The sequence below is a fragment of the Meles meles genome, chromosome 13 (genome assembly GCF_922984935.1).
Source record: "Meles meles chromosome 13, mMelMel3.1 paternal haplotype, whole genome shotgun sequence".
Taxonomy (NCBI): Eukaryota; Metazoa; Chordata; class Mammalia; order Carnivora; family Mustelidae; genus Meles; species Meles meles.
In genome coordinates this window covers 58,678,928-58,696,930 of record NC_060078.1, presented here as the reverse complement: position 1 = coordinate 58,696,930, position 18,003 = coordinate 58,678,928, and the positions used below count along the sequence as shown (strand labels likewise).

Sequence of the window (18,003 nt, the reverse complement as noted above, 5' to 3'; positions counted from 1 at the left end):
AAGTGGCACTATCAACCTTCTAGTTACCCAGGGTCATCACTCAGGAGTTACTTTTTACTTTCTTTTCCTTTGTTCCTATTAGGAAACAAAATCCCCACATGCTTGCAATTCCTCTTTTCTTCCTTCATTTTATCAACAAGTATTTATTAAGTGCCTACTATGTACCAAGCACTGTTCTAGAAATTCAGCAATAAACACAATGGACAAAATCATTTCCCTTCTGTAGCTTACATTCTAGTAACTTGGGGGAGAAATAATAAGCCAGATAAATATGTAAAATCTGCATCATAGTTCTAAGAGGAAAAGGCAATGAGGAAGTGTGTGAATGTTACAATTTTAGGTAAGGGAGGGCAGGGGTGAACTCCCCGAGAAGGTGGTATTTGAGTAAAGATCTGAAGGCAGTGGGGTGGGGGTCCCTGTGGGTATCTCAGGGACAACTTTTGCAACAGAACAAGAAGCAAAGGTCCTTAGTATTACTGGTGTGCTTGAGGAATAGCAAGGATGCCAGGAGGGTGGCTGCTGGGTGTGGGAGAAGACAGTAGTAAGAGTCAAGATCAGGCAAGTAAGAGGTGGTTGGTGCATGTGTGAAAAAGCCTGGAAGGCCTTTGTTAGGACTTTGTTCTTTGAGCGAGATGAAGCCATTGTACAGTTTCTTGTGTGCATGTCTGTGTGTGTGTGTGTATGTTTGTTTTTTGACAAAAGAGTGATGTGATCTGACTTGTGTTTTAAAAGACTCTTTCTAGCTGTTGTCTTAAGAATGGATACAAAGTGAGCAGAGGTGGAAGGAAGCACAGAGACCTCATATGAAGCTCTGGCAGTCATTTAAGTGAGAGATGGATGGTGGCTTGGATGGGAGATAGCAGGAGAAGTGGTGAGATGTAAGCAGGCTCTCTAGACCTGTTGAAAGCAGAGCCTACATGAGGGACTGGATGTGGGACAAGAGCAAAGAGAAGTTTGGGCCCAAGTAGCAACAAGAATGAAACTGCAATTTACAGAGTTTGGAAATATTACATGAGGAGTCAGTTTGGCACCCATAGCAGAAGCTCAGTTTTGGACAGTTTAAGTTTGGGATGCCTTTCAGACCTCTAAGTGGAATATCAAGTACAAGCTGGGAATATAAGTCCAGAGTTGATTATAACTTTGGGAGAATGAATAAAATAATCATGGGGGGAGACTAGACAAAGAGATCCATTTCTGAGCCCTGGGGTGTTCCAAAATTTAGAGGTCATAGAACATTTATGCAACAAATACTTGAGCATCTGATATGGGTAGGCCCTGCTCCAAGTGCTTGAGGATATATCAGTGAATATGATGTAGGAGGAACCAGTAAAGGAGCCTGAGAAGGAATGTCTAGAAAGTAATGAAATCTTAGAGGTTTTCTCCATTCCAGTTGCAAGTGCAGTCCTTAATTTCCATGTCCTTATCACATCTTGGACAATTGCGCTAATATCCTAACCAGTCCTCCTTTTGGTCTCTCCAGCTCCAATCCATTCTATCCACCAAAACCAGACTGATTGTCCCCAAACAGCATTCATGAGCTTATTCCCCATTTCAGTAACATGTACCAGTTACCAGGAAGGATCATTTCTGAAGTCTTCTCACTATCATTAAAGGCCTCCATGGTTTTTTCGGTATATACCTTGCCTTCTTTCCCACTACTCTACCAAAATGGATTGTGTTTGTTCCCCAAACAATAAATGGTCCAAGGATACTCAGCTAATAAGTCATAGACCCACTATTTGAACTCAGGGAACTGAATAGGACCCACCCACCTGGGGTTTGGGGAAAGCTTCAAGACAACTAAACGAGACCGGATCCTTGAGCTTCAGGCTTCTCAGACTCAGAGCTGGTCTTAGAGGCAGCCCGTGGGGCTAGTTTGTCTCTCTCTAGGTTCAGGCTAAACATAACCAGGATCAGCTTTAAAAAATCGCTGTGATGACCCAGAGTGATCTGGCTAAGCTTTGACTGATGGTGACTTTTGCAGGCCATGAACCAACCTCAGACACGAGGAAAGACACTGAAAGGCAAATAGGCCTCACCTAAGTTGTCTAAAGAGCATACGGTTCTGGGCCAGTCTAGAGGCTCTGGCCAAACTAGGCTAGTCCCAGGGAGGAGAGAGATGTGGCACTCAGGGGCTCTATTTAAGTAAGCCAGACTCTGGAGGTGACCTTAAAACCCATCCTTTTGACAGTTCTCATTCTGGAAAAGATAGCCGACAGCTACTCCAGCATTCTCCCCGTTTCTGATCTGAACCAAGCTGACTCCTGTGAGCCCAGGTCAACACTCACCCCATTTTCCAGTTTTTGTCCTAGGAGTAACTGCCATACCTATTGGTGCACACATTAACCTCTAGTCTTCATCATATCTCTGCCACATGGGGATTGTTACTACTAAGATAAAAATGAGAAAATGGAGACTCAGAAATAGTCACTGTCCAAAGTAAATAGCTCTCACTTCTGTTCATTATGTCCAGTCACATTTACATGGGGTGGATCAGAGAATGCACTTGGTATACTAAATGATTAACTAGATACAATAGGTTGTCATTAGATCAGTAAGGTAGGAGGCAAATGGTGGAGTGTCCTGAATGTGGTATAGTATACAGGCATTATCGTTAGCCTTTGCAGTAAACGTAAAATATAGTATCATTATTCCCACTTGGGGAAGGGAGATAAGCCTCAGTCAGAGTGGTAGAATCACCTGCCCTAGTACACAACTAGTAAACAAAGAAGCTGGGATCTGAGCCCACGTGTCCAGGACTTGGTCTGTGGCTCCATGGCCTGAGGCAGCAAGTCACAGATGTGGCTTCTGATTCTGCCTCAGTCACTAACATTGAGCAGGACACTCATGTCTCCAGATTGCAGGTGCCTCATATACGATAAGGGAAAAAAATGCTACTGACTTCACACGCATGGTGGTACAAAATGAGTTAACTGTTTGGGGAAGTTCTTTGCAAATGTAAAGATTAACTATAAGGGATTATTATTGCTATTTTTATTATTTGTCTTTTCTGGCAAAATTCTCTACTTTGGGGGCGGGGAGGTGCAGAGGGAGAGAGAGAGAATCTTAGGCAGGCTCCACACCTGAGATCATGACCTGAGCAGAAGTCAAGAGTCAGATACTTAACCAACTGAGCCACCCAGGCACCCCTAAAATTCTCTACTTTTAGAAGTCTAAACACTTATGGGCTACATTAAAACAGTTTGGTTTTATAGGATGATTCTTGGTGATGATACACCAGAATTTTAACAGGGCTCACAGTTATAGCCTCTTGTGTTTACAAAGGGTTGTGAACTCCTAATGTTTATTTCTTAGTATTAAAGAATTCTGTTGGAATAAGATGAGAAAAAGATGACTTGACACAATCAAATCAATACAATCCAATCAAATTACTTTGTATCAAATCAGGAAGAGAAACACAAAAATGTTACCCTACTTACCAGTCCTGTAGCCACCACCTTGATTTGGGAAAACAAAACAGTCCTTTTCTCTATTAAAAAAAAACGCTCAGGGTGCCTGGGTGGCTCAGTGGGTTAAAGCCTCTGCCTTTGGCTCAGGTCATGATCCCAGGGTCCTGGGATAGAGCCCCGTATGGGGCTTCTCTGCTCAGCGGGGAGCCTGCTTCCCGCCCCCCTCTGCCTGCCTCTCTGCCTACTTGTGATCTCTCTCTGTCAAATAAATAAATAAAATCTTAAAAAAAAAAAAAAAAGCTCTACTTTGTAGTAATGACCTTGTTCTACTTTACCCCAAAAAAGAATAATCAATACACACCTCATAAAAAAATTTCTTGAGCCACTAAAAGGCAGTTATTGAAAAGCCAACTGTGTCACCCAGAACACCATGGTAACCAGTATCACCAGGGCATGAAAAAATAGTTGTTAATCACTAGGATCTGAGCTAGTTGGCAATTTGGCTTGCTAAGCAACACTGCAAAAATAGCAGAGTAACAACCCATTATCTGGAGATCTGAATTTGCACAGCTCTAAATCTGGTCCCAGAAGGAACTACCAGGTCCATACACCCAGCCCGTGCCCTAGGCTCCCCATCAAAGCCTAATTAATCATTTATTCACCAAATATTTATTGAAGCTTATTGTATACCAGACACAATTCCCAACATGCATATTTACTTGATTTCTCAGTTCAGTGTTCAGTAGAGGCTGCGAAAGACACACAGAAAAGAGTGGTTTTGTGATGAGTGAGGTGGGGGGAGGGGCTTGCTCAGGCCGATTCAGAGAGAACTAGCAGCTGATAACCAGAGGACAGAAAAAAATAAAGTAGACAACAAATGGCTTGGTAACACAGCATAAAATAACTACATTCTCATGACCACCCTCCTGCGTCATCACAAAAAAGATTAAGTTATATTTAGGATCCTTTCCTAAGGAAGGCAGGAATGGGCATAAAACATTTTAGAAATACCACCACCAAAAATGGTTAAAATATATAGCTTTGGCCTTTGGAGAGAACAGAAATTGTTTGACAAATATCTCATTCTGCCTAGTTCCCTATTTTGCTGGAAGAAAAGCAGCGTGAAGATCATTGCCTTGCCAGCATTCAAGTGTGGCTGGCATTGGCTTCCTTTCTGCCTTTATTCTTCTCGTTCAGTCTCCTTTCATAATTTGTCAGAATCCTTCTCCTCTCACTTCCTCAGAGAAGTTTTCCCAGATCCTTCTAGGGAATTTCTCCCTTGGGCCTTCCCCACAGATGTCTGTCTGGATGCACTTGCCTGTCCACCGGGCTGCTCAGAGCCCTTTCCATCAAGGCCCTTCCTGCTTTCAGGCTCCCGGAGGGCAGGCTCTTTTCCATAATTTATCCGCATCCATTTCCCAGAGATGGGAGTGCATAGTAGCTATGCACTCAGTGAAAGTTCCTGAACTCAGCTGCCCACACAATCACTAGGTGTAGAGGGAAAGTTGGCTGGCCTAGATGGCACTTTCCCTACTGGATGTAAAATGGCCAGGGAACCCACATGACACCCATACTGGCCCCCTTTCCTCAAAGCTTTGCATGTCTGCTCCCTTCCCCTGGAAAGCTCTTCTTCTGGGAAACTCCTTCTTGCTACCCTTTAAGATTCAGCTCAAATATCACTTGGGGAGGAGGAGGAATCTATCCTTACCCACAAGACCAAGTCAGGGCCCCTGTTATATGCTCTCATGGCTCCCTCTACCTTTTCTTCAAATCACTTATTACCACTTATAATTATTTATTGGTTAATGTAGAACTTTCTACTACATGGCAAGCACCAGGAGGGCAAGAGGCCTGACACAGAATAATGTCATTTGGAAGGAAGGAACGAAGGGAGGGAAGGAGGAAGAGAGGGTGGGGGTGGGGGATGGATGGAGAGGGGAGAGGGAGGAGAGAGAAAGAAAGGAAAGAAGAATGAATTGAGAAGAATCCCAGTTTGAAAAGGAACAGACAGCAGAAAATAAAGAGAATTGGAAGAGATGTTATGGAAGGTCTAGGGACCCCCAAACTGGGCCTAGATGTAAACCAGTTTAAGAAAGTATTAGGATCATCTACAGATACCACCCCCTGCCTTGAAACCCAAATGCTTTAAGGGGTCCAAAAACAACCAAATGTATCTGATTGTTAAAAAATGTAATTGAGGTAAGCTACTATATTCTTCAAATAAGAGAGGACTCACCAAGGATGATAAAAGGAGGCAATGGAATTTAACTGCAGCCTGTGGGATTTAGATTAGATAAAAAGTCTGACAATGAAGGCTGTTCTGTCCTGAAAAGATAACTAAATCTAAAAATGAAAATGTGAATTAGATTCTCTGTCAGGTTTTTCAGTGCCCCTTCCACCTCAGATTCTATTGTTACCTGTATTTCTTTTGCCAGACTGAGAAAAAGAAAATTATTTCAGAACAGTATTACAACAATCATAATAGAAATGTCTAAAGAAAGAAAAATAAAGTGGCAGTTTAATGCCTTGATATTTAATAATTTCTACTTTTCCATGTTCATTTTTTTTTTTTTTGAAAAGATTTTAGTTATTTATTTGACAGAAAGAGAGATCACAAGTAGGCAGAGAAGCAGGCAGAAGGAAAGGGGGAAGCAGGCTCCCTGCTGAGCAGAGAGCCTGATGTGGGGCTCGATCCCAGGACCCTGAGATCATGACCTGAGCTGAAGGCAGAGGCTTAACCAACTGAGCCACCCAGGTGCCCCTCCATGTTCATTTTTATTCTGCCTCCCTGTACACGATGGGCTATGCTTTGTTTACTGTTTAATCTAAATACTGTTTAGAAGGTAAACATTCTAACATGGACTAATTATTAGGGAGCCACGTTTAACGTTTTTAAACACATTACATCTAATTAAATCAGTGAAATAGAACTTTGAGTGGAAATAATTTTTCATTTTCTTTCACAAAAGACAAAAAATGTAGCACTAATGTTTTGGCAGCTTTTTATAGAATTAAGCAACAGGATGATTATTCTTCCTGCTAAAATATCACACCAGAATTTGGAGTGATAAAGCAAAACCCTGACATTTCAACCAGATTATTCCTCAGTGAAAATGTTACATTGTGTGTCTGTGCCAGGAGCACTTATTGGCAAGCTGGATGGCTTTTAAGCAACAGATCACATGAAGTAGAACCAAAGATTGAAGAAGATACCTTTTCAGCTCCACTCTGTTTGTCTCATTCACCACTGTATTCCCAAGGCCTAGTACAGTGCCTGGTCTAAAGCAGGAGTTAAATATTTACTGAATAAATGAAGGAATCAATGAATGAGCAGACTGAGTATGAAAACTGCAATAAGCTATCTTATAGCCATGCTGGTCTATAGACAGAATAACCCAACATTATGTGCATGATGAGGTCTTTTGTTTAGGAAGATGGTGTTACTAACCTGGCAAAGCCAATTTATTTAACTGTTAAATATTGGAGCAATAGTACCCAGAGGCCATTGGCTTCAGACCTAAGCTTTATTTCTTCTCCCTGTTCTCTGCATAGGGTTGGTTTTCTCCTAAAAATAATCCAATAAACGGAGTAAACTGTAGAAATTAAGTTCGACAAATCTTTAGGGCTCCATTTGATAAATTAGTCTTCCCAAATTATGGGTCTCACTCCCAAGGAGACTACAGTGAAAATAATTATTATCATATAAAAAAAAAATCACTCTTGGGATTAGAATGGGATATTTTATTAATGGAGGAAGGCAAGACCAGGGCCTTTTCTGTTTATTTTCTTTTTAAGAATTTGATTAAGGTTGTTACTATGGGTGCTATATTTTTTAATATGACAAAATATTAGGAGTTATTACTTCTGGATAGTGGGGTGATTACCTTCAGGTGATTTCCATGCTTTGTCTACCGTTCTGTATTTTTCAGTTTTCTGTAATGAAAACTTACAAATGTTTTTTGTAAGTTGTAATGTAGTATAGAAACTTACAAACTTCTGTAAAAATTTTATAAAAGCCAAAAAACCTAACCATAGTCACTCTCTTCTCCATGTTCTCATTGCATTTTTATATTTCTATTTATCACTTTTGTTTTAATGATTTATATACAGGTCTGTCTTATCCACATGCTCCATGCTCAAACATGACTTGTAAACTGTAATGTTATTGAAGTGGGGGGTAGGGGTGGAGAAAGGTGAGTCCAGCCTGCCTCCTAGCTTTTCAAAGGGGGAACATTCTTCTATCAGGCTGTAGGCTCTTTGGGAGCAGGGACTGTATCTCATACATCCAACTCTTAGCACATTGCTTTCAACATGATAAGGGACAAATAATTGTTACAATGAATAGATATACCTAAAAAAGTAGAGAAACCATATATGCAACACTTTTCTTCTAACACTTAAAATTTGCCTTTGTCCTACATGGTCCACAATGATTGGCTGAGATCATTAATGATGCATTTACTACAAATCTGTTCAGATCCTTTCTGTTAAAGTTTAACTTCTTCAGTTATTCATTTAGTCATTCAGCAAACATTACTGAAAACTTAACAAGGGCTCTATCCATTGTTAGGTGCTACAGCTACAAAGACAGATAAGATAGTCTTGGCTCATTATGTGGGTGAGTAGCACTAATAAGCAAAAACCAATCATGCAACCTGTTAATTCAATAAGAGAGATATGGGACAATTACGTTGGCTCAAACTGGGGTTTACAGGAATAGCTTCCCAGAGGAGGTGGCCCCAGTGCTGAGTGTTAGAGGAGGAGCTGGAGTAGGGACTAATCAGGCAAAAGAGTATGGCCTGAGGCCATACAAAGAGTATGGCCTGAGGAAAAGGACAAAGGCAAGAAACAGTAAAGGGACAAAGACAAGCAATAGCAGTATGGCCCTGAAATTCAATGTTGCCCCAACTGTGGTAGGAAGTGGTGAGGGATAAGCCTGGAGGGGAGGGCAGGGAGCAGGTCAGGAGAGCACAGCTTAGACTTTATCCTGCAGGCAGTGTGGGGAGTGCAGAAGGGTTTTAAGCAGGGGATGACGTCACCAGAGATTATTTTAGTGGCAAGGGAGAGGACAGATTTGAGGGAGACAAAATTTGGATGAAGTGAAATTTCTTAGGAGGCATTTGCACAAGAGTAATAGGTTTGTGTTTATATTTAAGAATCTTAGCGAATGTTTATTTAGCATTTATAATGACAATTACTAAATAAGCAGTATAATGCAATAGTATCTTATTATTTCAACCAACCCTATGAGTAAATACCATTATTATCCTCATTTTACAATTAACAAAACAGACAGTTAAGTAACTGTCCCAAGACCAGCATGCAGTTCGGACAGTCTGGCAGCAAAGCTTCTGTTCTTAATCACTATCTCATCTGTTTAATTTTAGTCTCTCCCACTGGAATGAAAGCTCTGTGCAGACAGGGAGGACCATTGTATGTTCTCTGCCGTGCCTAAACAATAGGTACACAGTAACTATTTCTTGAATAAACTCCATGACTCACCTAAGTGAAAGATTAGTGGACTCTATCATATAGAGATTCAAGAAATATTTTAGATGCAATTTTGGCAAATTTTTGGCAGACTTTGGTGATTGTTATGGACTGAATGTCTCTCTCCCCCATCCCAAATTCATATGTTGAAGCACTAACCCCCCTCCCCAGTGGGATGTCTAAGGAAGTAATTTAAGTTAGATAAGATCATAAGGGTGGGGCCCTAAACCAAGAGGATTGCTGTCTTTGTAAGAGGAAGAGAGACCAGAACTTGCACTCTCTATAGACATGTACTGAGGGAAATGCCATATGATGTAGTGATAAGACAGGAAGAGAGCTCTCACAGAAAAGCGAATGGGTGGAACCTTGACCTTGGACTTCTGGCCTCCAGAATTGTGAGAAAATAAATGTCTGTTTACGTGGGCTAGTCCATGGTATTTTGTTATGTCAGCCCAAGCAGACTAAGACAGTGATTAGTAGGATGAGGGTGAGGGGTGAAGGGGGGTTTTCTCACCTGGGAGACTGGAGGGGCAGTGGTGCCACTGACTGGGGTAGAGAATCTGGGAAAAGGAGAGGTTGGTTATGGTCAATGGAACAACACTAATTATCCTATACTTTGGGTTCATCTTACTCAAACAAAAATTACAGCAGAAATTAGCTACTTAAAACCATTCATTCAATAAATATTCTATTTGTCCCCCTTGCATTGATGGCCACTGTGCTTGTTCTGAGAATACAAAATAAGTAAGATTCATTGTCTGCCTTTTAGGAGCTCACAGTCCAGTGGGGAGAAATATTGTTCCTTTTAGTAAAGCTAGCATGCTAGCTAGAAAGATCTTTTTCCTTTTCCCCATTTCTAAAGACCTGGAGCTCATAAGAAGTATAGTGGAAAAATCCCATAAGGATAAGACCTTTGGAGTCACATGACCTGGATTTGAATCTGGGCCTTGGAATACTAGCTAGGTGATGGTCTTAGATAGGCCAAGCGACCTTTCTGGGTCTTGGGGTCCTCATCTGTAACTGCAGAGTTGTTTTATGGATCAGATAAGAGAAGATAAGTAGAAATGTTTTGTAAAATGCGATTTACAAGTTAGCAATCACTGTAATTATAAAAGCTCCATTTTTAATCTATGAAAACTAGAGGTTTTCAGCCAGAGGCAGCAAGCCAGAGGTGAAAGGCTACCTTTGAAGCCTGTGGGGTGGAGGATGGAATGTGACTGGTGTAGTGGGAAAAAGAACAGATTCTGGGGTCCTGCCGATCTAGGTCAAATCACAATTCAGTTCTCAACTGTGTGGAGTTGACTAAGTCAAGTAATGGAACTAAGCTTTAGTTTCTTCTTTTAGTATAAAATGGAGTTGATAATGCCCACCCAGGAAGGTCATTCTAAGTATGTCAAGGGTCTGGCAGGGTGCCTATCAGAGCTGTCGGCTCAATTAATGGTAATTGTTGTTCCTATTTGTCATTTTCCTCCCCTACCTCCTAAGGGGTTTGCTTAGTTAAGTTACTTGAGATGCAAAGAAGTGAGGGAAACAGAAGGGCTTTTATGACTTACTTTAAGGGTAAAGAAAAGTAGCTCAATGCAGCTTTCCTTTCCTAATCTATGGTGCAAACACGTGTTTAGCAAATGACTGTGTTAAGCAAATGACCGTGTTATTATGGCATGAAGCCAGAGAACACTCAACTTGATACTTATTCCTTGTATTTATTCTAAGTAAATCTACCAATCACTATTAATAAGGGTTCTCTGGAGGCAGTGCTTCTCAGACTTTAATGTACACATGAGTCACCTGGGGGCTTATTAAAGTGCAGATTTTCATTCAGTGGATTTAAAATGAGGTAGGAAATTCTACATGTCTACCAAGGTCCGAGGTGAAGCCCATGCTGCTGGTTTCAGTAGCTCACCGTGAGTAAGGAGCAAGGCTCTGAAGAGACGTGGAAATCTCTTCATTGGCATGGTGTGCACTGTAATTCCCAGCTTCTCTTTAGCAATCTAAGTACAAACTAACTGCTGATAGAACACAAAAAGAGAGTCCTCAGAAGAAACCAAACCTGCCCACACCTTGATCTTGGACTTCCAGATTCTAGAACTATGAGGAAATAAATTTACGTTGTTTAAGCCGCTCAGATTACGGGATTTGTTATGGTAGTTCTTGCAAATTAATATATAGATTTGCACAGTTTTTATGCCCAGATCCAAGACTTCTTTCTTTAGGAGTCTTAATATATGTAAGAATAATTCTAAGAGTGGATGAATGAACCTAAGGGTACAGTAAGAATGAGTCATGCAAGGACTTGGGGGAGACAGATAAAGAGGGTGAAATAGTAGCCTAGATTGGGCTAAAACAGCTGTAATATGTACACATTTCCCTCCCCTTCTCATGATACCAACAGGAAGTCTACAGCTTTGACTGAAAATAGGTTTTCAACACCCTCTCCCCCTTCAGGCTATACTTTGATACTTAACACAATATTATTTGTCTAAAAAAATTGTGGCAGGAGGAAGACCCAAGTTTTCTTATTGTATGAAAGTCCTAAAGAGCACCTGTGATGATAAAGTAATGAGACTGAATTTTTGATAAAAAGATATGTCAAGATATGCCAAATGTGGGGCACCTGGGTGGCTCAGTGGGTTAAGGCCTCTGCCTTCAGCTCGGGGCATGGTCCCAGGGTCCTGGGATCAAGCCCCGCATTGGGTCCTCTGCTCAGCGGGGAGCCTGCTTCCTCCTTTCCCTCTGCCTGCCTCTCCACTTACTTGTGATCCCTGTCTCTCAAAAAAAAAAAACAAAACAAAAACTTTAAAAAAGATATGCCAAATGTGATTCCTGCTAACCACAGGGAATCTACATTTGAAGCTTGATTCTAAAATCAGGGGATTGATTTTTTTTTTTTTTTTAACTAAACATGCTAACTCATATGTACAGATGAATGCCTCCTTCAAAGTGGTCATTCTAGAAGGTTCTACACTTACTCTAACCATGTCACTGTTCTCAACTCATTCCTGGAATTGTTTTCAGGGTCTGTAAGATAGTCTTCTGCACTCAGTGGTGACTCTTGAAGGTAGATTTGATTTTCAAAAACAATCAAGTGTCCTTCTGGGTAACTAGGAGAACCAGTCAAACTGTGTAATCCCAAAAAGATCGAGCCTAAAGAATACAGGCTGATTTTTCTTGAGTGAATTGTACTCAGCTCCAGAAGACAGTTTCTGAAGGCAAACCCCAGACAGTAGTAAACATGCTATAGACATGACAGGGGTAGAGTGGTGACTACTCTGAAAGAAACCCCATTCATTTGTATATGCAGATTTTCTAGTGGTTCCCTTTACCAGACTATTTGCTCTCATTCAGATCAACCCTTCCTTAGGGGACCCGGGTTCCCAGAAGTACAAGGACCTCGCTGCCTTAATCAGTTTTTAAGCTGGGTCAATTTTTAATTCAACCTAGGTACTGGGAATGTTAAATAAGGGAAAAGAACCACTAGAGGAGTCTGGGGCTTATTACTCTTTGTGATTCAAAGGACAGAAAGACAACCCAGAGAGAAGTTCCTGAGACATAACTTTCTGCTCCATGTAAGAAAGACATTATCAGCAGCTGGAGCTGTCCAACAAGGGAGTTCGTTTGCCTGGGAGATTGTGTTTCCAGCCCTGGGAAGAGTGTAAAAGGAAGACTGCTTATTACAGGACGGTGTAGAGGATCCTTGTGTATTGGGTGGGGAGCTACCCAATGACCTCCAAGGACTATCCACAGAGTCCAACCTGCACAGTACCTGGCAATTGTTAGATCCTGAAAAATCCTGAGAGGGAATGAATGAGGAATATAGAGCATCTTGTGAGCCAAGTGAAAGGTTAGAGGCTGGGGCTCAGTCAGCTGCAAGGAAGGTAAGGAAAAGTGAAATTGAAAATCGCCACCAAGAGGTAGGGCCTTCCTTCAGTTTTTGCTATCATAAGAGAATTGCTTTGCACACCTGAAACTTCACAAGTTTATGAATATTTTTGAGGGGGTAAGGAGCTGAGAGAGGAGATAGACCACTGCTCACCCTTCTTAAACTCCTCCAGCACCGTGTCCAGCCGGGTATCATTGAAGACGCAGTGCAGGGGCCGGTTGTAGAAGCGAGTGACGGTGAGTAGTGGCGTGCAGTCGTCGGGGTCCACAAAGGCCAAGTCCTTGACAAACAGAATGTCTACAATGTTGTGCCGCTGATCGCCCTCGTACACGGGGATACGAGTGTAGCCACTGCGCAGAATCTCTGAGACGGTGGCGAAGTCGAGCACCGCGTCGGAGCGCAGCATGAAGCAGTCCCCGAGGGGGGTCAGCACCTCCTCCACCACCTTGGTGCGCAGCTCTAAGGCGCCCTGGATGATGTTGAGCTCCTCCTTCACCAGGTCGCTGTAGGGGTCCGCGGCCCGTAGCGTCTCCAGCAGCTTCTCCCGCGTGTAGAAGGTGCTGATCTCCTGACGCAGCGCCCAGTCCAGCAGGCGGCCCAGTGGGTAGCACACGGGGAAGGCGGCCGCCATCAGGAGTCGGGTCAGGCACACGCTGTGCGAAGCGATGGCCAGCCCGTGCCGAGAACACACTGAGTAGGGGCAGATCTCGGCGCCCAGAAACACGGCGCCAGTGCAGACGAGCGCCGGCAGCCACGGGAAGTGAATCCCTGCCTCGCTGTAATAATCTTCTCCGGTGCCCCCGACGCCCGGCGGCAGCGAGGCGTACAGCCAGCCGGCCAGGGCCGCGTTGGCTCCGGCTTGGCCCAGGAGCAGGGTGCAGAGCAGATGGGTCCCCCTGCCGCGCACGGCCTGCACGCGGCGCGCCTGTTCCTGCTCTGCGGCCGAGCCGCTGTTCCGCAGCACCCGTAACTCCACCGGGTCCAGCGAGAGCAGGCTCAGGCGCAGGCCGCTGAAAAGGGCAGACAGGGCGAGCAGCAGGAGCGCCCCGAGCGCTCGGAGCCACGCTGGGGGCAGTAGGTCCCCCCCAGGACCATACAGCCGCGGGCGGACGCGCAGCAGGAAGCCGCCGGCGGCGCCGTGGTGGTGCCAAGCGCGTCCGTCCCAGGCGCACAGCGAGAAGAGCTTCCCGCCACCGCCCGCGCCGCCCCGCTCTGCCTCGCCCTTGCGCAGCTCCCGCACCCTCACCTGGACTAAAGCCGAACCCGCCACGCCTCCGGGGCGCAACGGCCCCAGGACCTCCACGTCCGACGCCCAGTCGCTCTGCTCCCGGCAGCGCTGCGGCCCTGGGGGGCGCGTGGGGACAGCACTGGGCGCCACGCCACTACCTCCCGGGGGCTCCTCGATGAACACGAGCCGCGGAGCCCAGTCGCCGGTGCCGTTCTCTCCCGGGAAAAGGGTGGGTGCGGGCACCGGCGCCGCGGGCGCCGCGGGCCCTGGCTGGAAATAGACGCGCAGGAGGAAACTGGTGCCTTCCGCCGCGCGCAGGGTGCCCCCCTCCAGGGACACGCGGCCTCCAGCGGTGTCCTCGGGCCGCAGGCCCAGCAGCCAAGCGGCGGCGGCCGGGGGCTGAGGGGACAGGGAGAAGAAGAGCAGGAGCACAGCGCCTCGGCTGCAGCAGTCCCGGAGCCTGACACCCACCGCTGTTGCCGCAGCCGCCATCCTGTACCCGGCGCGGATGCACGTGATACTGCAGAGAACAGAGGGAGATCTGGAGGGAGGAGGAGCCGGAGCCAGCAACCCGGCCGCGGGCAGGTCACCACGTGTGCACCCCCTGCAAGCGTGGGCTGTAGACGATGGGGATTCAGACCCAGCCCCCGCCTGGGGTCCCCGCAGGAGGCACGAGGTGGCCACGCATCACTGCACCACGCATAACCCCCGAAACACGGGTGAATCTGAGCGGCAGCCTAAGGAAGGCTTGATTTGGAGCTCAGCCTCCTGTTCCAGCAGTAGGGAGGCACTCTGCGAACTCCTACCCGGCGGTAAATTCCCTGTCGGCACAACCGCTTCCCCACTGGCCAGGGATATTTCCCAGCGTTTTGCCTCTCCTCTTGCCTCTTGCCTTCCCCCTTCTGGTCAAAAGATATTACAGGGACAGCCTCGAATCTGTAAAAACTTTGCATTTGGTCTCAACTCTGGTTGACCTTTTATGTTTTAAAAATTTAGGCATTACTTAAGTTCAACTCCTTGTTGAGATCCAAATGTCCATGAATAAGAAACGGTTAAAATAAATTGTGACACTACGATGTGATGGAATACTATGCAGCAGGAAAAAAGTGATGTGGATCCATGTGTTTGTAATATGGAAATATCTCCAAAGTAACAGTGGAAAAATAGGGAGGGGTGCTTGGGTGGCTCAGTCAGAGCATGGGACTCAAGAACATGGGAGTCTTGGGTTCCACTGAAGTTACCATCTTAGGGTCCTGAGATGGGGACTGTGCTCAGCAGGGAGTCTGCTTGAGATTCTTTCCATCTCCCTCTGTCCCTAACCCCACTTGTGTTTGCCTGTCCTCTCTCTCTCTCTCTCTCTCAAATAAATGAATCTTGGGGACTGGAGGAGATTATCCTGAGTGAAATAAGTCAAGCAGAGAGAGTAAATTATATGGTTTCACTTACTTGTAGAGCGTAAAGAATAACATGGAGGACATGAGAAGGAAAAGAAAAGTGAATTGGGGTAAATCGGAAGGGGAGAGGAAGCATGAAAGACTGTAGACTATGAGAAAAAAAACGGAGGGTTTAGGAGGGGAAAGAGTGGAGGGATGGGTGAGCCTGGTGGTGGGTATTAAGGAGGGCACGTATTGCATGGTGCACTGGATGTGGTGCATAAAAAATGAATCTTGGAACACTGAAAAAAATAAAATTAAATTAAGCTGTTAAAAAAATAAATAAATGGGGGCGCCTGGGTGGCTCAGTGAGTTAAGCATCTGCCTTTGGCTCAGGTCATGATCTCAGGGTCCTGGGATCGAGCTCCACATCAGGCTCTCTGCTCAGCAGGGAGCCTGCTCCACCCCCCCACTTGTGATCTCTGTCTGTCAAATAAATAAGAAATCTTTAAAAAAAAATGAATCTTAAAAAAGAAAAATAGTGAAATGCAGGACAATGTGTAATATGCTAGTTTGTATTAAAAGTTAAGTGTAGGGGCGCCTGGATGGCTCAGTGGGTTAAAGCCTCTGCTTTCGGCTCAGGTCATGATCCTAGGGTCCAGGGATCGAGCCCCGCATTTGGCTCTCTGCTTAGCAGGGAGCCTGCTTCCTTCTCTCTCTCTGCCTGCCTCTCTGCCTACTTGTGATCTCTGTCAAATAAATAAATAAAATCTTTAAAAAAAAAAGTTAAGTGTAGATGTGCATATATACACATATAAAGGATTACTATGCAGAAGAGACACAAGAAATTCTAAGTGTTCACCTCTGGAGAGCTGGACTAGATTGAAAGTTTGGTTGAGAGATACTTAATTATATATATGCAGGAGATTACAAAGAAAATCCAGAGATCCTCCTACTCCTCACCCAGCTTTCCCCGGGGGTTACATCTTAACTATGGTATAATACCAAAAGCAAGAAATTGGCATGGTGCAAAGTGTGGGTATAGTTCTACCTCATTTTATCACATGGGTAGATTTCCATAATGATCACTGCAATCAAAATGCAGAATTTTTCTATCACCATAAAGCTTTGGGAGGGAGACTTTTATTTTTTACTGAATTCCTTGTATTGTTTGAATTTACCATGGGCCTGTTACTTTATTTTTACTTTTATAAATTTATTTCTTAAATTTACATAGTAAAATTCACTTTTTGATGTGCTATTCTATGAGTTTTGACGAATGCATATTCTTGTATCACCATTAAGAATAGTGCCATCGCCATTAAGAATAGTGTATCGCCATTAAGAATAGTGGCACTTGGGTGGCCCAGTGGGTTGAAGCCTCTCTTCGGCTCGGGTCATGATCCTGGGATCCTGGGATCAAGCCCCGCATCGGGCTCTCTGCTCAGCAGGGAGCCTACTCCATCCCCCGACCCCGCCTGCCTCTCTGCCTACTTGTGATCTCTGTCAAATAAATAAATAAAATCTTAAAAAAAAAGAGTAGTGCCATCACCCTTCAATATTCACTCTGAGTCTCTCTTTGCAGAACCCCTCCCCCAATCCCATCCTCTGACTGATTTGTTTTCCCCTATAGTTTCCTTTTCTAGAGTGTCATACAAGTGCAATAATACAATTAAAACCTTTTGGATCAGGCTTCCCTTACTTAGTATAACACATTTAAGAGTCAACCATGTTGTGTTTAATCAATAGTTCATTCCTTTTTAGAATGAACTGGGTAGTATTCTATTATGGCTGTATTCTATGGTAGTATTCTATTATGGGTAGTATTCTATAATGGCTGGGTAGTATTCTATTACGTGGATGCACCAAAGTTTGTTTATTCATTTACCAGTTTAAGAATGTTTGAGAGATACCTTCGTTAGATTACTCCTTTCTGCTCATGGATGCCGGCGAGTAAGCATCGTTAGTCTCCCCTCCCACTGCCGTCATGCCTAAGTCAGAGTCTTCCAAAGAGCCTGGAACACTGTGGAGGCTTTTCATTGGAGGGCTGAGCTTTGAAACAACTGACGAGAGTCTGAGGAGCCATTCTGAGCCATGGGGAATGCTTACAGACTATGTGATAATGAGAGATCCAAACACCAAGGGCTCCAGAGGCTTTGGGTTTGTCGTGGAAGAAATGGATGCAGCCATGAACTCGAGGCCACATAAGGTGGATGGAAGAGTTGTGGAACCAAACAAAGCTGTCTCAAGAGAAGATTCTCCAAGGCCTGGTGCCCACTTAAGTGTGATGCTGAATAAATGTGTCTTTTTTTTTTTAAAGAACATTTGAGTTATTGCCAGTTTTTGGCAATTATGAATAAAGCAGCTATTAATGTTTGTGTGCAGATTTTTTTGGGAATATATGTTTTCATTTTTCTTGGGTAAGTTGACTGTAGGTCTGTATTACTTTTTTAAAATGTAAAAGTAACAATAATTTGACAGGCTACCTTTGGCTCCTTTGACTAACTTAAAAAATCATTCCTGTATGTGAAATCTTATTTTCCATAGAATTAGTAAGACCCCAAAGATATTGATTGAGAACGCCTTTTGAAGGATATAGCTCAGTACAAATGGTTCTAGCTA

The 18,003-nt window shown here is 44.1% G+C and overlaps 1 protein-coding gene across 4 annotated transcripts in view; it reads right to left on the bottom strand.

Moving 5' to 3' along the window:
• The window catches only part of CNNM1 (cyclin and CBS domain divalent metal cation transport mediator 1), a 58,944-nt gene extending 44,091 nt beyond the window's left edge, over positions 1-14,853 (bottom strand). For 2 of the 4 annotated variants that reach the window (XM_046027809.1, XM_046027811.1), the window contains exon 1: positions 12,934-14,853. In XM_046027809.1, the coding sequence (XP_045883765.1) occupies positions 12,934-14,500 (1,567 nt within the window). In that variant the 5' untranslated portion in view covers positions 14,501-14,853. The remainder of the gene's footprint in view (positions 1-12,933) is intronic. The other 2 variants (XM_046027807.1, XM_046027808.1) reach the window with 1 other exon arrangement.
• Between the last annotated feature and the right edge of the window lie 3,150 nt (positions 14,854-18,003).